A 23,433-nucleotide genomic window follows, 5' to 3' on the forward strand; every position below is an offset into this window, starting at 1 on the left:
TGCAAATTAAAACATTTTTTAGCTACTTTCAGCTGTTTTTTCAGCTGTTCTGTGCTCCCTTCTGCTAACTACAAAATGTTTGTGCTTCTTCTAAATTATTTCTGCTAATTTCAGCTTTGTTATGCTCCTTAACTTATTTCTGCAAGTTTCAACTTTGTTTTTGCCATTTCAGCTGCTATTTAGCTTTTATGCTAATTTAAGGTAAATCCACTAATTCCACATTTTTTGTACTCATTTAAACTTTTTTCATCCTAATTCAGTAAAAAAAAAGTGCTCTTTCCACTTAGTTGTGGTAATTTTAGCTTATTTCAGCTACTTTTCAGCTGGGTTTTTTTGTTGCCAATTTCAGCTTTTTCAGATAATTTCCACTTTTTTGTGCTATTTATGCTTTCAGACATGTTCTACCTTTTCAGCTACTTTAGCATTTTTCAGCTGTTTTCACATATATTCAGTGTTTTCGTGGTAATTTGCTACTTTCAGCCTCCTTTGAGCTTTTTTCCTGCTATTTCAGCACCTTCCAATTCCTTTTGGTAGTTTTTTAAAGTGTCTTTCTGCCTTTTCAGCTACTGTTCTTTCTTTCTTCTGCTACATTAGGTTTGTTTTTTCATTTCTGCTACATTTCAGCATGTTTTAGCTCATTTCTGCTGTTTTTCAGCAAGTTTTTCAGCAACAAGCATTCACACTGCATTTTCGCAGGAAATGCAGTTTCTCTAGTTTGAACTGAATTAATTGAATTGGTTGCTTTTTTTGGGGGGGTGTAACTTCTGGTTTAGGCCAAGAATTAATTTTTTGGGTTCTCTCATCTTAGATTTCTATTAATATCATCTTAGATTTCTATTAATATATAATTCTCTGAAAATCTATTGATGATCCAAACATTAAATAAAATTAAAAATCAGTTACATTTATGATGTAAATTAATAATGATAATAAAAACCATTCCATTCCAGAGCTTTTTTTTTTTTAAATGATAAATTTTATTTCATACTCTAATTAATCCACAAACGTCACCGGTCTGCGGTTGGGTTCGTGTGAATGTTTCTGGCAGAGCGACTTAACATAATCAAACAAAATCAGTGAAATCATCCACTGTTGAGACGAGTCTCTTCCTCTGCCCGGAGGCCTCGGGATTTGCTGCTGCTGCGTTTTGCTGAAACGACTTGCTCTGCTGAGGGTGTCCTTGGGTCAAAGAGATTCCAGGAGCCAAGCGGGACTGGATGTCTTCTTGAGCCTGGGACGCAGCAGAGAGGACAAAGATGGAGGGGGGGGGGAGGGGTCAAATATAACTTAAAAGGCTTTTATGTCAGACTTATCGATCTTACACTGATAAATCTGATAAATGATGAACAGCAGCTTTGGTCAAACCTTGAAAATAACATTACGTGATCTCATGATATTGAAATATGTAACAATTGTGAATGATTCTCAGCTACAAGCCCATCAAACCTTTGCTCAAAATATCTAAAAACTGAGTTATAGACATTTTTGTGATTTTTAATGTCAGTTGGCTTTGGCAGCCATCTTGATCCAATGATCATTTTCTGCCAGTTTCATTAAAGTTTGTTCATGATTCAGAGTTCGTCTTACTCTGGTTCTGATCCTCTTTATGTGTCGTAATCTTGCGAGCCACTTGGAAGCATACGCATCGGAGGGATTAGCTCTGTACTGGTGCACCAAAGAGGCCATCTAGAAAGAAACAAAGAGAAGAGTGAAACAAGTGTTGTGTTTAATTAATGTCTAAAATAAAAGTAAGGACCCACGTTTGCATGCAGGGCCATCTGTCGAACTAAAAGTGGAAGGTTGCGATCTGAAACTATTTTTGCCACCGTTGTGTCGACCAAACCCTCGAGATCTGAAGAGAAGAACAGACAGAATGAGCAACAAGCTGAGGACAAGCAGAAAAATAAATTAATAAATAACTCACCTTTGCGGCACTGAAGAGAAACGAGGTTACATTCATAGTCCAGTGGTTTAATAACGACTTCTACAAAATTAAACTGACCCTGCAGGGAAAAAAGGGAGAGCAGTTTGTAATAAAGTATAAAAAGTAAATTGTGGACTTTCTCATGCCTCGAGGTTGCACATCTACCTTTATCGTGCCCAGTTTGTACTCCTCTCCTGAGTCATTATATACCACCATGACAAAATCGTTGCCAATGTGTCGCTTTTTGTTGCAGCAGCCTTTGTCGCTCTCTCTGTTTGGCATCAGTGTAGCTATGTGGAAGATGGCTGCAAAGACAGGATTTTATTTAGAATTCACCGTCGACTGGATGAGGGACAATTTAAAAAGCGCAACGCCTTTCCCGTTGCAGGCGTGCACTAACCCTGCATGATGTCGTCGTGCCAGCAGTAGGTGAACTCCCCATCATCTCCATACTGGTCGAGCCCTCCAAGAAAGATCTGGTCAGGGTCACAGTCCTTCAGGTGGATTAACTTTCCCAGGCCCGTCAGAAAGGCGGCGTAGCGGTTCGAGCCGTATTCGTTGGACAGGATGGCGACCTCGTTGCTCACCTGTAGACAAGGAAGAGGGTCGAGGCGTCAGTTGTACACGCCAGGTTAGAAATCAAAACCACGACCAGTAGGTTCTCACCTGACCCGCACCAACAAACACAACTCCAATCTTATGGGTGTCATAAGGAGGCATCTGGTCCAAAACCTTCACAGCTCGGTCGATCACCTGCCGCAGAAAACACACCACATAAACGCTGCACAAAACCCAGAGCACGCAGCGCTTCATTCGAGCCGGATCCTGCCGGAACAATGTCCGGGAACGCTCTTATTTTGACAGGGTGCGTTCCTGCAACCGTTTGCTTGGATCAGGTAACTCTCAGACTTATGAATAATAAAGTTATGAACAAATAAAACTTGTATGTAAACTGATATAGGGAGTTGTGCTTGAACCATGTCGCTCCCCTCTGCTGCCGAGACGATAAATAACTCCGACCTCCTCCGCTGCTGTTTTTATGACGCACTGGACGCTCGTCACCCACAGCGCACATGCTACAAAGAGTAAACTCAAAGCGAGAGCGACACCTGCCCCCTCTTTTCCTCTTTCGCATTGACAAAATGTTTTAGTTTTATCAACGAGTTTGTCCAAACAGTTTGATGTTTTTATATTTTGTAAATACAGAAGTAATGTTTAATAAATGTTAGGACTCTATTATTTGCTAACAAAATATATTTTACGTCGTCAGGTTCTTGTCTTGTGATCATGCGCGGTGAAATCAAAATCCTTGTTGGATGACACTTCCTCCTTGATTTTTACATGAAACAAAACATGTTGCATCATTTATAATAATCGATAAATTGTATACGAACAGAGTGCCTGGAGGTTTCACGTGTGCAGTGAATTCAGCGGAGAAGAGTCGGCACTGAATCGTCAAGTAAGGGGGGGGCGTGTTAGGATGAGAGCGTTTACAAATGTTGGTAAACATAGAAGTTTAACAACCTGTTAAAATACACTAAAATGCAGGAAATCACATCTACTTTATTCAAAATTTTCTGGGGGAGGACCCCAGGATAGCCCCACCCCCAATCGGCCCAACCGCTATTTGTGTTCCGGCATCGATCGGTTTACAAATTAAGCCCTGAGAGGGTTTATTATAAATATATTTTAATAATAATATAATATATTAAAGCTAACATCTCAAAGGGCTGGGACAGTTGGAAACTAGTTGGTGACTCAAAATGTTGGGGAAAAAAAAAGTGAATTTTTTTTTTTGTTGCCGTTTCACTGAATTTTGAGCCAGAAAGCCGTGAATTTCACTTTGACACTTTAACTCAAGAAGATACAGTTATCCAATGAGATTATAGTAAATTTACGTTTCCAGGCTGAAACTTGTTTGAAAGTTCTTTGTCAGTGGTTAGGACTTCACTGCCAGGAGAGAAGGCAGAGCTCATACAAAGTTCATGCAGGATTTGAGAGTTCAATAGTTAAATTGATACAAAAATTAAACAGCGTCATTGTTAATATCGAGTAGGTGGGACCAAAACATGGAGCTCTGAGCCTTTGGGAAGGCCCTGCAGGCGTTTTTTTTTATTTGTTTATTTGTTGATGATCATGTGAAGATTTGTGATGCATTCAATTAATTACAATCTGTATTTTCAAAAATACACGCAGAAATTGTAGTTGCTCTAAAAAAATGAAGGTTAAATATCCCATTCATGTTTACAATGATAATCGTCTTTATTATCGGTAGCTGTATTTTATTTCAGTGCATGATGAATTTTTACAAAAACAGTAAGTTATGTGGGTTACTGTTAAATTTCAGTGTGAATTGTTGAAATTACATGTTGTACTTGAATGCAAGAGACCGTGTGAGTCGCAGGGGCAGCTGGGTAGTCATGGGATAGAAATGGGTGGACTTTTTCCAGGTTATGTTTTCAGATAAATTGTCCCTATTGGTTGTTCTGTTTAAAGTTTTTGGTTTGGATTGCTAACATGCAAAAACAGGAACAAACTCTCGGGGATTGTCAGGATGCGCAGCAAAACTACAGCCCTACAGAACCTCAGTGACCTACATAAGGCGAGGTCAGTGAACAAGGCCAGGCTGATTCTGGCAGATCCTGATCATCCACTCCATGGTGAGTTCAGGTTGCTTCCATCTGGACGCAGGTATCTGCAGCCCAGAAGTAGGATGAACAGAAAAACTCATTCATCCCTGTAGTGACCAGGCTTCTCAATGAACAGTGATAATCTCAGTACCGTTACTTTAATGTCTCAATGTCTTGTCTAGTATGGATGTTTTTACTGACTGTGAAACAAGTTGCACCTTGGGGATAATAAAGATTCTTGAACTAGTGTTGGGTCAGCATTTATATTCAGGTTGATGTTGGTGAATGTAAAAATATGGCAACAGAGCAGATGTATTTGATGAACAAGAAAGGAGGAAATCACTTCCTGTTCAACAAGTTTCTGGATTGTAAAACAGAAAGTGACATAATCAGACCGTGACTCCATGGCGTCTTCAACGTTGGTGTTTTTTAGGTTGTTGGGATATTACATCCTAACTGAAGGCCTCGCTCTTACAGCCACTGGTCAGGAGATTGATTTTTTTTTGTGTGTGCTGAAGCTGTAAATGGCATTATTATCAATGAAAAGAAAGATCAAATCCTGACTGTGGCATTTCTTATCTCTGACAGATTCTTTTATCCTGACAGCAACACAAAAAGCGAACTTTACAGTTCATCGGGTCGAACAGAGGACGTGGCTCACCTGAGTTTTAGGCAGCAGCAACGGTTTGTTGGCCTCATTCCCAAAGAAAGGAGAGTGGTACAGCTGGAGGAACACAAAACTATATAAAAAAAGAAAAATGATTTTATATTAATTAAACATGGATTTGAAAAGAAATGGTATAAATATTACTATAAATAGAACCATGTTAAGGACTGCATAACAAATACAAGCACAGCTATGTACAGACTATATTCTAGAAATAAATGTATCATTTTAAAGGAATATATCTAGTTGTGTAAAGTGAAACTGTGTGAAGTAGTCATTAGTTTACTTGCCTTTAAAACAAAATGTTTTAAGTTTGGAGAATGAAGTAAAAGCAGGCCAGATAACCACTGCTTATAGTGAACAGAATCGGTCAAACTGCCAAATAAACATAAATAAATAAAACTATTTTCTCTTTAACTTCCAAATAAGTAAAAACTTTCTAAATGCTTTGCGTTTTTGTCAGCAGTGAGAAATGTAAACTATTTAAATTTAAATGCATCTTAAGTCATTAAATTTGCATCCTAAACAAATATGTTGTCCAATAACATTAAACTTAAAAGTAAAGAAAGTGTAACTAGTCAATAAAACAATAAAACTATTATTATCATTATAGCTTTAATTATTAGAGCTAAGGGTTAATCTGCCATTTTACCATTGCAGTAGTCCCTCACTACTTCGCAGTTTGTTTATCGCGAACTCAATCTAACCTGGTTTTTCAAAATAAGCTTGGACATGACACACAACTGGCTGATTGATGGATGAGCCGCACGATCGGCAAGAAATTTCTATTTAAAATAAATTTTTAATTATTTAGCACCTGCTGCACATTTGTGCAGCCCAGAGCTGCAGAAAACGCTTCCTCCTGCGCCTCTGTGCAGCCCTTACTGCGCTGCAGGATAAACTTCCAGCTGCAGCTAAACAGCTGATCAGATGCTCAGTGCAGAGCGGAGAAGTGGGCGTGGCCAAGAGCACTTGCAGGTGGCAAAGAGCAGAGGAAGCAGGGAGCTGAAATCATGACATTCTGTGTTATTTTAGAGCATTTAGAAACGTTGTTTAGAATATTGCAAGATTATATATATATATATCCACCTATAGATATATATATAAAACTACTACTTAATACTTGAGTCTTCAGGGTACGGATCCCCCGCGATAAACGAAGGACTACTGTAAACACATTTTTAGCCTTTTTTCTCGTTGGTAGGTGCTCTTTGTATTCCTCGAGCAGAAACGACATGAGCCTAAGGACTTCACCTGTTCCATCTCTAATCTGACAGAAACTGTTGACTGAAGCTGCAGCAGCGGCGGCCTGTATAAACTGTGGAGTACCTGGGGCTCAGTCCAGACATTTTCTCTGTGTTGCTTGGTCCAGGTCGATTGTGATACGAGTCCCTCTCCGTCCTCCGTTCTCTCCTGGAGGACGGTGCTGAAACAGAAATGGTGTGACCTCGGGGTCGGTGGCCTCCGCTGGGAGAGATGGGTCCAGAATGTGTCGGTGCTGCTGGAAAAGACAGCCTCAACCCTCCGCTTTGAGGTGTTGGACCGGATCCGTCTCCTGCTTGGTTCTGACGTCCCAAACCATTCACGTCCACTCCTGTGCTCCCTTTCACTTTGTCCTTTTCAAACTGAAGCTGCTGCGCCGGAGGTTTGCCATCCGAGGGCGCTCTGGGCCGAGAGGAGTCTCCCTGCACGCTCTCAGACTCCAGATTAGCTTTGGCGAAGGCCTCAGGCAGCGTCTGGAGCTCTGGAGAGGAGCTGGACTTGTTGAGTCCGTGACCCTGGGACTGAGAGTGGCTCTGAAATGGAAGTTCAGGCCCCTGGCTGCCGGGGGTGGAGGGACCTGGAGTGGGCTGATCAATGGGAATCGCTCCTTCACTCACCTCCTCCAGAGTCGACTTTTCATCGTCTTGACTGGAGGTGGAGGATGACTGAAAATTAGGAGAAAGACTTCATTTTAATACTATAATTTTAATATTTTCCCTTCAGCAGGGTTTAGCAGATTATCCAACTGTAAAGATGTAAAACAAGAGTAGAAGTCTGCAAAGAATATTATATATATATATATATATATATATATATATATATATATATTTGGTTGTAGAAACCAAATGAAAAAGAAAATAAGTAATGTCAAAATCACATCAGCAAATAATTATAGATGAAAATTGTGACAAAAACAATTATTTTCATCCTCAAAAACAGCTTTTATAATAATAAACAAAAAAATAGAAATTTCGTAGACAAAGTCTTTGCAACAATGTCTTTTTTAATCTGAATATTCTGACTCAATTCTTGACATGTTTATAGATAATTGCATTCATTTTGTCTATTTTAATAGTCATTTAAGTTAACTGTATAATTCCTTCGTAACCCAGATAGCCACCAACATCTACAAAGTCCCACTAGCCAGATTTTTTTTATAATTCGTCAGCGATAACCATGCTGAACAATTAAACAGACAATTTCTGTTGTTTCTTTTAGTCCTTGCTTTTAACATCTCCTTTTTTAAAACTCTCGTGTCTATTTTTATGTGCGAGTCAATTTGTGACTAATGTAAATTGTTTTATGGTATTAATTAAAAGTCAGATAGGAATATATACTAACTGCTGCCTTACACGCCAAAGTTTGAAACGAAGGTCTTGGGCAATCAGTTAGTGCTCAGAGCATGTGTTGGGAACGACGCCCAGCTACTACCACAATAAATTTTAACTCAGTATCTGTAAACTTGGCTGAGTTGTAGCCATTTTCATGTGAAGGTTGTTTGGCTGTGAAGACCATCCTAAACTGGACTGACTCCAAAAGTTAATTGGATGTTCGTCCAGCAATTATTTTGGGAGTTTCATTAAAATCCACTGGTTAATTCCCAGCAGACAGAAACACACATAACATTAATTACTTTGTCTTCTGCCATCAATAAAAATGCGTGAATGTCGCTTCTAGAGTTAAAGCTAGAGACCGGTTTTTAAATGCACATGTTTATAATTAGTCATTTATTTCAAACCATCAGTTCACGCTAGCACAGGATGCATTATTAACGAACAGACCGGCGTTAACTCCTTACCCTGCTGAGTGTTCCAGGAGGAGGCGTCTTGTCAGGAGCCATGAATATGGGCTCAGAGGGCATGGGCTCAAACTCTTCCCCCTCCACCCACTCCAGTGGGGTGTGAGGTGTGGTGACCCCTGACCCCTCTTCCAGCATCACCACAGAGTCTAAAGCAGGACACAGTAATGCAGATGAGTGCTCATACATGGAAATATTTGAAAAGTAAAGGAGTCCAGGCTTTCAGCCCCACTACTCTTTTTAGGGACAGAGATATTTTTAAGGGTAGAGGCAGAAATGTTTCACTTGAAGTGGCAGATGATCGTATGTGATATTAAGAAGTTGTGTTGTGTCGTCTGTTGTGTTTATGTAATTATTATCAGTTTACGTATCCAATATAAGTTTTATTCATTCAAGACAGTCATATTTGTTCATAACTTTATTATTATTCCCTCAGTGAGGACTGAACTAGGCAAAAGGGCCTTCTCCTACTCCGCTCCTGTTTCCTGGAATATCTTACAAAAAGATTTGAAGCTCTCGACCTTGACCTCTCTAAGTGGCTTTAAGAATCTGTTGGACTCCTGGCAGGGACCAATGCAGACATGTTCCTGTTTTTAGTTTTATACATTTGTCTTGGAATCTAGCTGTTTTTTTTGTTTTGTTACCTTTTTCCTTTTAGCCATCCTATTTGTTAAAAAAAACAAAAAAAAAAAACTGTAGTATGAGTTTTTATAACTGCTTATTGTTGTTGCTGTTGTCCATTGTTGTCATCTTTCTTTGTTGAAATCAGGTCTCTCTTGTAAATGAGTCCTCGAGGCTCAATGGGATTTACCTGTATAAATAAAGGTTGATTGATTGATTGATTAGTAAGCCTGAGAGCTGCCGGATCCATGCAAACAGTTGCCGGAACGCAAAAAAACGTAAAAAAGATGAAGATGAAGTGGATGGAGTCCCAGAGTGAGAGAAAGAACAAATACAAAAAAACTGCATTTTAGAACAGAAAGCAACTGCATAAAGAAAATACTTGATTTAAAAACCAGATATGGTTTTACAAGCCTTTACCAGTTGTTATCCAGAACGAGGACAAGCTGGTTGAATGATAACATTTAGGCCCAAGTAGGGAATTTGTTATTTATGACCACACATTACATGGGATCAAGAAGAAGTAACAAGGCAGACAAGAAAGATGTACCGGTACTTTACATGACCGAAATTATGCTTTCTCAAAATTCTAAAGTTCTGCTTTGGTTAGTTCAACTGCAATCCGTCACACATTTTCCTCATGAAAAAGTCGAAAACGGCCTCTAACGTGACTGCAAACGCTCTTCAGACTCACCGGTGTTGGAGCGCTGAATCAGGTTCGACTTCCCTCCAACGCTGCTCTGCGTTTGGTTTAAGGGTTCAGAGACGGATGTGGGTGCCGGGGCGGCGGTGCTGGCTGGAGCGCTGGAAGTCTCAGCAGGAGGCTCCTTTACTCCCTCCATCGCCATCAGGACGCTGGACAGCTCCTGCAGCGGCATGTTGCCGAGCTCGGAGGAAAAGGGACTGGGCGGGTTCTCCAAACACATCAGCCAGCTGGTGTTACCTGAAATCAAAGAGATGCGCAACACAACCGTACAGTTTTATCATAAACTGGTCAGCACTAATACACTCTTTATAATGCAGACCATTTAACAAAGCTCATAAAAAGTTGGAAGATTAAATTTTTACAATAAATATCAGATAGTCCTAATTTTCCTCTTGAAAACTAGCACATTTGTTGGGAGGTGCTTCGTGTCTTCCACTGAAACAAATTCAGGTATCGCCTTACTGCATATACTGGAAAATGACAAACTGACGGCGCAAACCAAGGCACTGAGATCGTTTCATTCCACACCTGAAGGTCTCCGTATGAAGATTTCTGCCCAACCCTGAGTGAGCATGGGGACAAACTCAGCCAGGCTGGGGTTATCTTTGAGAGGAGGAGGAGCAGATGGGGCGGTGGAGGTGGACGAGGGAGGACCGACACTATTCAGACCAGGGCCCGAGGAGGGAGAAAGAGGAGGAGCTAGCTCACCCTCTGAGGGGGAGACCAGAGGACTAAGACTCTGGGTAGGACCACCACGTAGAGCGTGACCCCCTGGAGAACAAGAAAGGTCATCATAATTAGTAATAATTGCTCAAGCGCCCCGATTCTCTACATTTCATTGAAAGACATCCATCTAATTAGATATTTAAACTAAAAATGAATACAAAGTATATAAAACATCAAATAAAATTTAATGACGTGACATTTTATTAAAGGTAAACAATACAAGTTAATCATGTTCAGGTAGACCAACAGAGCCTAAATTAATTTAAGTCATTCAAATAACAGAAAGCAAAGTACAGTTAGGATACTTCTTCACAGGACTCGTAGAAATAAATGAACTCTTCTTTGCCTTTTTTTAACAACAAAAACAATTAAAAACACTAGTAATTAAATAATGCCACAGGTCTGTCTTTGCATGCAGACAAAAATATAAATCTAAATGACCCAGAAAGGACAAAGAACTGTGTCGTGGTTACCTGACATTGAGCGGACCCGTATCCGAGTCGATCTGTTGTGTTGCTGACTGGACTGTGACTCCAGAGTGGCTGGAGCCTCTTTGGTGATTCGTGTGTGTAGTGACGGATCTGACCTGCAGAACCAACACAGACAAATATTTAAAATGGAGCTCGCAAATCTACGTGCACCACACAAGCACTCATACTGTCAAAAAATGTTAATGCTGAATTATAAAGAACAAAATGTTCATGTTTGCACTTGTGCTTCTCTCTGCCAGTGGAGAAAAACAAAACAGAAAGTGGCTTAGAATGACAAAGTATTATTGAAGGTCGTGCAAACGCACTACATGCAAAAGACGGCTCTTTTGAAAAGGCTGCTACAAGGTATGTCCTAAGTATCGAATCTGAATTTTCAATGATCGTTATCGGGGTAGCTGCTCCATTCCACAACCCATCTTTGTTGCTGACCTACTCTCCATGGTTTTACATCATCCGTGCCACAGGGTAGCTGACGTACGACAGTCGTAATGAAGTGGCTGTTTTGATGTAATGTGCCAACATGTCTGTGGTATGAAAGTATTTTAAAATGCAAAAGGAAAACTATTAAACAACAAGCCGCTGGACAGAAGGAGGATGCTGGACAGCAGGGGGCTGACAAACAGCAGGGGGATGCTGGACTCAATGCAGTTGATAAGTTTCTTAACAGCTGGAGTTTTTTTTTGTTTTGTTTTGTTTTTTAAAAAAGGTTGCATTGTTATCTACCAAGTCTTTGCTATAAATAAATAAAAAAACGCAAAATGATGCAAGGATCAGCTAATACAGCTAATGCTGGTTTTGGCTGTCAGCAACAAACTGGTTGATCCACTATGAGAAGGTGCTATTTATAAGACTGAGCTGAATACAGAACCTCAGAACTGAAGAAGTCTTTCGGATGAAAGACGAAATGTTTCTATTTATTTTTATTTTTTTGCTTTGTTTTGTTTTTTGAATGTCCAGAGGATCAGATTTAACTTTTTTAGATCTTAATTTGATACTTGCATCATTTTATGTTAACATACATACATCCATTATTTTTACCCGCTTCTTCCTTTTCAGATTGCGGGGGTCACTGGTACCCATATCCAGCAGTCACTGTGTGAGAGGTGGGGGACACCCTGGGCAGGTCGCAAGTCCATCACAGGGACACATCACTCATTCTCTCACTCACACCTAGGGACAATTTAGAGTTACCAGTCAGACTAACGTGCATGTTTTTGGTCTGTGGGAGGAAACCGGAGTACTCGGAGAAAACCCACAAATGCATGGAGAGAACATCCAAACTCCACCCACAAAGGCCCCCGGCCGGGATTCGATCTGGTGACCTTCTTGCCAAGAGGCAAAAGCTCTACCAACTGCACCACTGTGCCACCAAAAAGTTACAAGGCACTGTGAGGAGTTGAGCCGTGGATCCCCCATTTACTAGACGGGCACCTTGACCAACTTAGCCACATCAAAGTCAGTATCAAGGACAAAAACTCTTGATAAACTCTTCAAGGAAAATAAAATCTTATGGCGTTTTCCCAACTGAATGAAATCTTCTGCACTCAGAAGCTAGATGACAAAGAAATATTTTTTGGACATTTGAACGCAAGAGCAGACTGAGATATACAAATTTTTTAATCGTTTTGTCTGCGAGCGTGCATCACCTGGTCATTTCCCCGCCTCCTCCCAGACGTTCAGACATGTCCAGCCCGAGCAATGCTTGTGTTCTTACGCCTCCACTGGTTGTTATGGTCACCAGCTTGTTGCCAACCAACCAGGTCATACTGCGACCTCCGGCTAAGAGAAACTCTGCAATGGGAGACCTAAGAGGACAACCAGAAGAAAACTCGTCCATTTTTTTCCCCAACTGAGCAAAAGACACGCAAAATACAGATTCCCACCAACCTCTTGGGCAGTGCAGAGAAGTTGGAGAACACGTATCGTGCCATCATATCTAGACAGGTCTCAGTGAGCTCCAGGTGGACAGTCTTGAGCCCCTCATCTGCCTGAGTTACAGCATTTTCATCGGCAGAGCCCAAACTGCAGGTTGTGGTTGACGTGTGCATCCTATATGAGGAAAATAAGAAATAACTAAACAGCAAGAGAGAAGGACAGCATGCAAGGTCATAAAATATGTGCGCATGGTCGTGCAGTCGCTATGGCAGGTGCAGGCAGAATTCTGGAAAAAATAAAAAAGTATCTAAAAAGGCACACAACGTTTTGCCTAAATCGCATGCAAGCCAGGCTTCTTTTTCTTTGCATGCATCCACAAGTGTGAAATAATTTCAGGATCATTAGAATTTCTTAAGCACACAAACTAATAAATAAACTGGGACATGGTCTAAGTGGCCCAAGAGGCTGTTTTTATTTCTATCCAAATGCAATTTTTTTTTTATTCTACAGAAGACACAAATTTCTGTACATATTTATATTAAATAAAGTTAAATGAAGGTGTGTGTCACCAAGACGACCTTAATAGTGTTCAACGTTTAGAAGTGCTCGCTTTTTGGATTCCTAAGGATTCTTGTTGAATTTGAGCGTGCAGATACAAAAAAAAACAACTTATCACTGTCAGATCTGGAGATAAAGTGAATATCAAAACAAAACAAAAAAACAGAAATCAGGTCTCTCTTGTAAATGAGTCCCTGAGGCTCAATGGGATTAACCTGTCTAAATAAAGGTCGAATGAATATGATTTGGTCAGCTGATCTCAACGCAATTGATAAAATTTTCTTGACGAGAAGACAGGGAGAAGGAGAGCCCTCATGCCCTGAAGGGACATTCGCTTCGGGATTCCTGATGTCTCTCTGTATTGTCCGTTGAGAACGTAGAAGACGCATACATAACTGGATTTATGATAGCGGGATTTCAGCTTTTTGGAATCAGCAGATTTCTGGCTCATCGACAAATTCTGAAGACGTCGGCAGCGGATCTGGTTATTTTGAAGCTGCCTGCCATGTGTGAAGGAATGTGCCGCGCTTCGAGCGTCCAGACTCAGATGCTTTTTGAGCTAAGCCTTAAGCTGGACGTGATTTCTGAGCACTGCAGACACTTGCGGCTTCTGAAACTCGTTGGCGTGAAGGATTTGACCTTGGGGAAGACTACAAGCACAAAATGAATGACCACAAATCTGGCTGTTTTGGATTCACCATGAAGAATTACCAGCAGAACTTTTAAAGGCAGACATAAAAACATGAAGCAAAGTCTGCCTGTCCCAAAACATGTGTTAACAAATCTGGCTCCCCACTTGGCCTTGAATATGCCAGCCATCTCAAATTCTCTCAGAGGTTATGTGAATAATGATGCTCTGCTGCCTCTCCTCCTACCCCCCTCTCCCGAGGACATCCGTGGGCCTCGTCATTGCCCGATCGGTTATGGAAGCCGATCCATAGTGTAGCTCATTTGCGCATGTGCTAAAAAGAACACTTCCGGGTCGCATGGATCACCGTTGAATATGCTAATTAAGGAAAATGTACTGGAAATAATTACTTGATATTAATAAAATACATTTATGAAACATACCATATTTATTAATATTAATTAAAATATATCTTGTTATAAATTTTGTAATTTTCCTAGACAATGTTATAATTCCATTTATGAATAAGAACTTTCTTAATTTACTTACTGTAGAAAAGTACGTGCTCTATCTCCACCGATCATGTTGCTAATTTACGTCACTCGTATTTCCGTTAAAATCATTGACATATATTTATGTCACGCTTAAAATGATATGCAGCTTCATCGCAGAGTGGCGCCGTTTCACCATGGAAATAATTCATTCTGTATCTTGCAGGGTTTTCTCATTCAGCCCAGGCTGGGGTCAAGTCTAATGCGTCGCATATCATCTTAACCCATGTCGTAAATATGTCAACGATTTTAACGGAAATAAGAGTGGAGTAAATTAGCAACATGAAGATCGGCGAAGATAGAGCACGTACTTTTCCAAGTAAATAAAGACAGTTCTTAATCATAAACGACGACGATCCGTGCGACCCGGAAGTATCCCTTTTATCGCATGTGCAAATGAGCTGACACTACGGATCGTGCTTCCGTAACGGATCGGGGAATGACAGGTCTTATCAGAACTGCGCATGCGCAACTGCTGATAGACACTGTACCATTTTATCAGAACGTTGGAACGTTCTGGCAGTGTCCATGGACAACTCACCACTTTGTTGACCTCATGCTTAAATGTATTATGTCATATGTTGCCGTTTATGTTGCGAGGTCATTTTTTTTGCATCTTTTACACTGTGCCCTGGCCAAGACATGGTGTGAAATATGATTTTTTTTTTTTTTTACTTCCTCTACCCTCGTGTTCTCTTTTCCTCATCTACTCTGCATGTTTGTATGTAACAGGCCTCTCTTGTAAACGAGTCCTCAAGGCTCAATGGGAACTAACCTGTATAAATAAAGGTTGAATGAATGAAGTTGTAGCTTGGTTTGCTGCTTTAAATGAGCATTTACAGCAACATTTCAGCCACAGTGAGATATCTCTGCTCATCACAATGAGGAATATAAAAAGCCTGTTCACATCTAAACAACTAGAAAGTGAAAACACAAAAGAAATAACTTATAAATATAAAAGAAAACTGGTTAGAAAATGTGATAATCACAAGAGTAAAGCATTTTTTTATGATTTATTGTCCATTTCTTTCTGTTTCAATACAATAACATGTTGCATTGAATAGTTTACTAACCACTTTATTAGCTCAGAAAAGCTGTACTGACAAGGAAATCTTAATTGGAAAATTATGTATAATAAAATAAAATTCAGGCATGTTAAAAAAATTATAATCTTAATATAGCTGTAAAGCTTGAATTAAAATTCTGGATGGAAAATAAAAACTCAGACCAGGTCCCAGACTTTAAACTTACCTCTTCGATCGACTGAGTTGCTCGTTTTAACACAATTTTCTCGACACATACTCCATAAAAACATGACCATGAAACACTCACAACTGAAAAAGGGGTGCCGCTTGTTGACTTCATCGCATTGCAAAATAAACCTTTAAAGCCAATAAAATCTGTGAGTTTGGGGTACATTACTCATAGCATAATTCTGTTTTAAGGCGTCACCTTAAAATATCAAAAATTAAAACATGGTCATGTTGTCTGGGAGGGGAGGAGTGTCCACTTAAAAGAAGTGTGAAATTTAAAAAATGGGACAGTAAAAGCAGGATGAAGAGATCTACGTTGCAGTTGTTTGTCGACGGGCAGTTTTAGGTTTGACTTTGAAAATTTTACATCTAATAAAAGTTAAATAGAAGCTTTTGCTGCCTTCTGTTGCGCAATTGAGGTATGACATTGAAGAAAAGTTGCTTTGAAACCACAACTGCAACGTTCAGTCTCATTCTGTAACACCTGAGCAGCTCAGCCATGCTTAAACACATGAGAACAGAAAGGCAGACGGTCCCTGTAGATGTTTGTGTGGTGATGGTGATAAGTGCTCCAGATCAGCCCAACTAGTCCTAACAGCCCACTCTAGGAGATTGCCATGGTCATAGCAGCACAGTGGATATTTCAATGAAGCCAAATAAAAAAACAAAGATGCAAGTAAACAAAAGCTGTTGTGCCCGTCACTGGCTAAAGAAGCAGAAGCGTCGACCAAGAGGAAGAGGCCAAAGAAAAAATAATATCCCTGACCTATGTAAAACACACACATGCTTGACAGCAGTGGCTCCTGGCATCCATTTATTGTTAAGCCAATCAAAATACAGCAGCCAACAGACCCAGCAAACAAAAACAAAAAAAAATCCAAGCAAAGACAAAGAACACAATTTACGATAAAAAATTTGCGTTGGAGCAAAAGCAAAAACAGAAAAACATCGCTGCGGATCAAGATGTTTTCCAGTGTGTTCGACAAACACTGCATGCAAAAGCAAATTATAAGAACGACAACCAAAAACAACAAACAAACAAACAAACAAAAAATAGTCTAAACAATCAGCACACCCTTCCTCCAGCATGCACCACCCATTCCAGGTGTCCCTTCCAACAAACCTCATTAAAAACGGCCCAAACAAACTCGTATGAGAATGACTCCCAATGGAGGAAGCAGGAAGTGTTTAGGTTGTTACAGTTATTTTTATTTGTTTTGCTTTGTTACCAAGTAGGGTCTTCTCTAACCTGCGAACCGCATGTTCGGAGACGCTGATGCTGCGGGAGCGGAAAGCATCCATGGCTGACAGGTCCCTCAGCTCTTTAACTGGAGAGCTGCTGCTATTGGCTACAGGAGCTGCCTTTGACACTTTCACAGCTCGCAGACTGGGAGGAGAGGCGTATCCGTGGCAACGAGTGAAGGGAACCCAGGGTTGGTGTTTGGAGGTAAAGGGGGTGGGTCATCATGAAGGTGCCAGTGGTTTGGGAGTAATAGTGGACGTGTGGTTTAAAAAGTACATCAGGAGACAGCAGGGATCATCACCCGAGCACCAGAGCAACACGAGCAGGCGACCAGGGGCATACAGCACACAAGGGGATGGGTACAGAACATAAAGGTCAAAGGGCAGGCGTCACACGAGGGAGCGGGAGTCAGGAGCAAGGATCCAGGATGACACAACCACCCCCAAAACCACAACCACAATGCAGCACCAAACCAGGAGGCAGTGGAGGGGGGTCAAATGAAGAAAACAACAAAAACAAAACAAGGTGAAAAATTAACAGCAGTGGACATCATGAGTCAGATTAGAGGAGAGCGGAGAAAGAAAAGAGGATTTAAAATAAAGGGTAAACATTCATTCAAACAGAAAAAAAATAGACAAACTACATGCAGAGGTTTACACAACCTCTGCTGCTCAGAAAGGAAAACATCCAGAAATTATTCAGGAGAGCAACAAAATCAACATTTCAGCAGGTTCAAAGTGAAAGCAACAACTAAGAGAACAGAACAGTTGTAACAGGGATGGATTCAGCACAGGCTTCACGTAATACAAGATCAAATATCAGAACAATGAGACAAAATGTATTAAACGTGTGGGTTGGAGAACAGCAAGTCTAGAATAAATACTAAACATGAGAAACATTCAGATAATGGCCAAGATTAAAGTTTAATCAACTCAAAAGATGAAACTTGAGAGTCAATCAGATTTTGTCTTCATATAATGGTTGCAAAGGGGCAAAAAATATTCCAGTAAATTTCCAAAAACGTTTCCAGAAATTTTCCATGGGAAGTGAAGCTGCAGGATTTTGTGAAAGTTCCAAATTGAAAACTTAAAAATCAGTGAACATATCACAAAAAAGGTCAAAATTTATGAACACAAAATATCAAGTTTCAATCACACAACTCTGAACTAAACTAATTATTATTTGATCATTAAAAAGTTAAATCGTGTCATATGGACAGATTCTCTTTGATCATTATTTTGGCTTTTTGTCATTTTATTTGCATTAAAAACAGAAGGATTTACATTTTACTATTTCCATCTGTCCCTACACGTCCAGGGGACATAGATCATCATTTTATACGCGTGGTGTCTCTCATTACATGGTACAACAATGAAATCTGGTCGTTTTCAAAAATATTTCCTGCAACTACGTATAAAATCCCTTTTAAGGACCAACGTTTTGAATTTTTCCCATAAAGTCCCATTAATTCCAATGGAAAGTTTCCAACGTTGAGAATTCCTGGAATTTTGCTAACGTAATTTATTCAGCAGAAGAAAATGTAGATATAATTTGGTTATCTCGATCACTGTAGACTTTGACACACTGAGCTCCAACCCTTCAATGGACATGAGCGGCACAAGGATGATGATACCTTACATGAAATTCTAAATGTAGGTTAGTATTGAAAATCTCTAACATTATCAGACACGTTCCATGCTATGGAGTTTATTGGAAAGTCAGCTTTTCTTAAAAATCGGTGGCAATAAAGGCACAGTGAGGTTATTTGAAATTAAGAAGGGAGTGCGGAAACCAAAACTAAATTACTTGAACGCATTTGAAAGAATGATACTTGTTAGCACAACAAAAGAAGATAAATAATGATAATACTGGAGAAATACTGATTTATCCAGGACATCTAAACTTAGCAAAAGTTACATTTTTTAATACTTTACAAGTGATTTCAGGACCACTTTTAAAGATCTTTGGCTACACTAAGAAACCCCAAGACGAAGCCAAGATTCAACTTGTCTGCTGGATTCCTCAGATAAAGAAATTTATTAATTGGCTTTTATGTATGTGAATGTTCCTGTAAAGTGCCCTGAGACAACTTTGTTGTGATTTGGTGCTATATAAATAAACTGAATTGAATTTTTTTTTTTTTAATGGCTAAGCAAAATTTTTCTGTTTTAATTTTACGACTAAAACTTCAAAGAATAATCGCAGACGTGCAGACGCATCTGAAACAGTCAGAGCCTGGTGGACTTTAGTGAAGTCGCCTCCTTCAGTCTCTGATCAGCTACACACTGTGAGCATCATCCAACACGTCTGTATTAAACCACCAGAGAGGAGTTTAAAAAATTTTTATAAAAATAACTATTCAAACCCTGAGGAAGGCAGACTTACTCCTCTTATTACGCCAACAAAGCGTAAGCACAGGTATAATAAAGCAACAGGTGGTGGACAAAATGGGAAAACAGTTGAGCAATAATTGATGCAAAAACCTAAAATATGAAAAACAAAACAACATGAGTGTATTTAGGTGCTCATGTTATTCATTTGTATGACAAACATACTGAAACAGAACAAATTCAAATGATGAAAACTAATGATCACCATGGCAACCTGAAAGGCGTCACACCACTATATTTGTCATGCCGAGTCTGCCGTTTCCTCGGCAACCCTTAACCCTCTTACACAACTACATACACAGGGATGTGCGGAGCTGCTCGTTTGCACGTCAGCCTAGCAGGAAATTCCACGTTACCTTTTGGGCCTCTCATTGAGGCTCGTACTGCGAGCACGAAATGGACTCTGCTCGTGGCCGTCGTCGAAGGGCAGCAGGGCGTTGGACCGCAAACCCTGAAGAAAAACATGAATTTATGAATGTTAAGAGAAGACGTAAAACTGAAATGTAACTAGAGAAATGGCATTTCCTGCAAAAATACAGTGTGAATGCTTATTGCAAAAGAACTTGCTGAAAAACAGCTGAAACTACTGGTAGTTAAAAAAAATAAAAAAAACATGCTGAAATGTAGCCGATACGGAAGAACAAGCCTAAATTAGCAGAAAAAAGCAGAAAGAACACGTATTTGCTGAAGCAGAAATTAGGAAATTATTTAAAATTAGCTGAAAAGTAGCTGAAAAGGCAGAAAGAAGCTTAAACTAGCAGAAGGAAATAGAAAGAGCTAAAATGAGCTAAAAAAAAGTGGAATTAGCTGAAAAGGCTAAAATTATCATAAAACAGCCAAATAGTAGCTGAAAAGGCTAAAAAAGCTGAAACTTGAAGAAATATGCCGAAAGGAGAATAACAAGCTGAAAGTAGCAGAAATTACCATGAAAAACTTGTATTTATCTGAAGACAGCAGAAATTAGCACAGAAAAGCTAAAAAGGTAGCTGAAAAGTTAGAGCAAGCTTAAATTAGCAGAAAAAAAGCAGAAAGAACATTTTTCCCCAATTAGGCTGAAAGAAGCAGAAATGAGTACAAAAAAGTGGAACTTATCAGAAAACACCTGAAAGTAGCAAAAACACAGCTGAAAAGTAGCTAAAAACAGAAAGAAGTGTAAAAGAAGTAAGAGTGAGCAGTTTTTTTACTGAATTTGGCTGAAAAAAGTTGAAATTAGTGCAAAAAAAAAATTGGAATTTGCTGAAAAGCTAAAAGTAGCATAAAAACAACTAAATAGTAGCTGAAATAGCATAAAAAGCTGAAAGGAGCATAACAAGCTGAAATTAGCAGAAAGAAGTTAGAAGAAGCACACAAATTTTGTAGTTAGCAGAAAGAAGCTGAAACGAGCACAAAACAGTTTTAAAAAACAGCTGAAATTCGCTGAAAGTAGCTGAAAAAAAGTTTACATTTACACAAGGAATCTAAAAGAAGCTGAACCAGAACAAAAAGTGAAAGGAAAAGGTTGTAAACAGATCTAAAGATATGAATGATAGAAAATGAATTGAGCTCATTTTACATGAGAAGAAAAATGACAGAAAAGCTAAAATGGCACCAATACCAAAAGTCATCGCAGGATTGTCCTGAAAGAGCTGAACGTTTTGATTTACGATTTTGTTGAAATGGCTTGAAAACTGCAGGACGAGAATCGCACCGAAAAAATGTACAGAAGAAAAATGGATCACAATAGTGAGAACATTCACACAAACAAAGGACATCAAGAGATGACGTTTGCTACACGCACGGTGAACAAGCCCCCAAACTGCTGCTCTTCTTCGATCATACAAAGAAAGGTTTCGTGAGCTCACATTTCCAAATGGAAATAAAGTCTGTAAAGTCTCTCAGTGGCCCCTTGTGAAAACAGAGCAAGTTAATGTTAAGTGACGGCTCGCAAAGAAGAGTGCAGCGTGGTGATTTTTGCAACTATGCACCCGATCAGAGGTACAAATCTGAATCTAGCGTTCCACCTTTAAGTCGGTGCTACAGATAAATCCAAACGCATGCAGAAGTTATACAAATGTAAAACCCAAGCATGAATGAAAAGCCTTAACCCCCTTTGACATACTTTAAACATAGCTGCATCTTGAACCTTTTATTTAGCACAAAAGTCAGGGCTTTTTCCTGACTTAACTCTTTTACCAGTTATTGTCATATTTCTATTATGTCTGAAATAAATGAGACAGAGTAAAAGTTTGAAGGCTTTATTTTTTGATTCTCACCTTTGTGATGTACTGAACAAAGTCCTTGCGGAAGGGAAGTCTGCAGCGTATGAACCACATGGCGATCACATGGTGGGCCAGAGACACAATGTACTGGTTGAACCTGATGTGAGTAAAAGAGTAAGAGTAAGTAAAAGACGTGAGTATCTATGAAGCTAAAATACACATTTATGTGTCTGAGTACTAACTTGGAGGGGTTGGTGTAGGGCAGCGAGATGGCAAACACACTAACATACTGCTCAGCTACAAAGTTGGCGTACAGATGGGGCAAACGCACCAGAGCTGTGAAAAATAAGACCCAAAACATCAACCAATCAGGTTTGAGCTTTGTCTAGTGAGCTGACAGAGAGTGAACAACAAGACCGCACTGAGAATAAATCAGAAAAGGTGATCGCTTTGAGAACTCACTAGAGAGGAATTCAAGCATGGGAGATGCCATGGCAACGGTGGCAGAGATGTGGGTAAGCTTGACGATGAGCGCAGGGAGGAGCTTGATCATGATATCAGGCATCTCCACCGTGCACATTGTAAGAGCCACCACACACTGTTTGGCACATCGATAAATGAGGCCAGTCTCAAGGCACTGAACCAGTTCTCTCTGCAGGAGGAAAAGGAAGTCAAAATCAGTGGAATCGAAACGTTTCCTTTTCGTGCACGAGTGGAGCCTGAAAATCAGGTTTATAAAGAAAGTCCACAATGTGTTTGTGTTGGCCAAATGTCAACAACATTGCTTCAAAACGTCTGTTCAGTTAATCAGGTATCCAGATTGATGAGGTTAAATTTCTTTATACAATCATTTCTACCTGTCTTGATTGCTCCAAGTAGTTGTGGTAAGATGTTATGGCTGTCAGAACAGGAACTACAGCCAGCTGAACATCTGTGCGGGAAAAGCCCTCTGGGGTCTTTTTCAAGCGCTCAGAGATCAAACGATCCGTCACCTGGAAAGAGAAGCTAATGATTAGCCACCGCACCATCACTAAATGTCACGTTTTTTTATATACATGTGCATAAAGAAGCCATACCATAAGACACAGAGTGGAACAGAGCTGGTCCAAACTGCACGGAGACGTGAGCAGCAGGACTTTGAACTGCAGCATCCAAGGCAGCTTGTCGAGAACAAGTTTCAGCACCTTCCAATCTGTCTCCTAAAAATAATAATAATAATAATAATGATAATAATAACTAGAAAAATTGCATTTCTTGCAAAAATGCAGTGTGAATGCATATTGCTGAAACAAATTGCTGAAAAACAGCTGAAATTTGCTAAAAAATATGCTGCAATGTAGCTGAAATGGAAGAGCAAGCCCAAGTTAGCAGAAGAAATCAGAAAGAACACATATTTGCTGAATTAGGTTTAAAGAAGAAGAAATTAGCACAAAAATTAGTGAATTAGCTAAAAAATAAAAAACTGGGTTTAGCAACAAAAAAAAAATAGTTGAAAAATAGCTGAAAAGTTAGAACAAGCTTAAATGAGCAGAAGAAAGAAGAACGCGTTTGCTGAAAGAAGCAGAAATTAGAACAAAAAAGTGGAAATTATCTGAAAAAAATATGAAATTTGTAAAAAATTAAAAAAACAGCTAAAAAGCAGAAACAAGCTGAAATTACAAGGAAGTGAAGAGAGCACATTTTTGCTGAATTTGGCTGAATAAACTTGAAAGGAGATCAAAAAATGTGGAATTAGCTGAAAAGGCTATCAGAATAAAAACAGCTAAATTGTAGCTGAAATAGTATAAAATACTGAAACTAGCAGAAATCAGCAAAACAAGCTGAAATTAGCAGAAAGTGTAGTTTTTAAGATCGGGGCAACGACCTTGAATGTTTTCTATCAGAGAGCTCCGGAAAACAGTTCTTGTACTC

General features: G+C 39.6%; 1 protein-coding gene across 1 annotated transcript in view; it reads right to left on the minus strand.

Moving 5' to 3' along the window:
- Positions 1-953: 953 nt before the first annotated feature.
- tsc2 (TSC complex subunit 2) overlaps positions 954-23,433 on the minus strand; it is a 33,572-nt gene continuing 11,092 nt past the window's right edge. Inside the window, exons 20-41 of the mRNA XM_037689670.1 lie at positions 22,599-22,721; positions 22,380-22,514; positions 21,985-22,174; positions 21,765-21,858; positions 21,577-21,679; positions 19,681-19,775; positions 16,941-17,078; positions 12,714-12,875; positions 12,473-12,631; positions 10,809-10,921; positions 10,138-10,380; positions 9,598-9,846; positions 8,283-8,431; positions 6,551-7,149; positions 5,216-5,294; positions 2,591-2,677; positions 2,325-2,511; positions 2,090-2,229; positions 1,925-2,003; positions 1,761-1,852; positions 1,588-1,686; positions 954-1,231 (exon numbers count right to left, since the gene is read on the minus strand). Coding sequence (XP_037545598.1) covers positions 1,064-1,231; positions 1,588-1,686; positions 1,761-1,852; positions 1,925-2,003; positions 2,090-2,229; positions 2,325-2,511; positions 2,591-2,677; positions 5,216-5,294; positions 6,551-7,149; positions 8,283-8,431; positions 9,598-9,846; positions 10,138-10,380; positions 10,809-10,921; positions 12,473-12,631; positions 12,714-12,875; positions 16,941-17,078; positions 19,681-19,775; positions 21,577-21,679; positions 21,765-21,858; positions 21,985-22,174; positions 22,380-22,514; positions 22,599-22,721 — 3,483 coding nt within the window. The 3' untranslated portion in view covers positions 954-1,063. The remainder of the gene's footprint in view (positions 1,232-1,587; positions 1,687-1,760; positions 1,853-1,924; positions 2,004-2,089; positions 2,230-2,324; positions 2,512-2,590; positions 2,678-5,215; positions 5,295-6,550; positions 7,150-8,282; positions 8,432-9,597; positions 9,847-10,137; positions 10,381-10,808; positions 10,922-12,472; positions 12,632-12,713; positions 12,876-16,940; positions 17,079-19,680; positions 19,776-21,576; positions 21,680-21,764; positions 21,859-21,984; positions 22,175-22,379; positions 22,515-22,598; positions 22,722-23,433) is intronic.

Source organism: Nematolebias whitei, chromosome 16 (assembly GCF_014905685.2).
Source record: "Nematolebias whitei isolate Nwh7 chromosome 16, NemWhi1, whole genome shotgun sequence".
NCBI classification, from domain to species: Eukaryota; Metazoa; Chordata; class Actinopteri; order Cyprinodontiformes; family Rivulidae; genus Nematolebias; species Nematolebias whitei.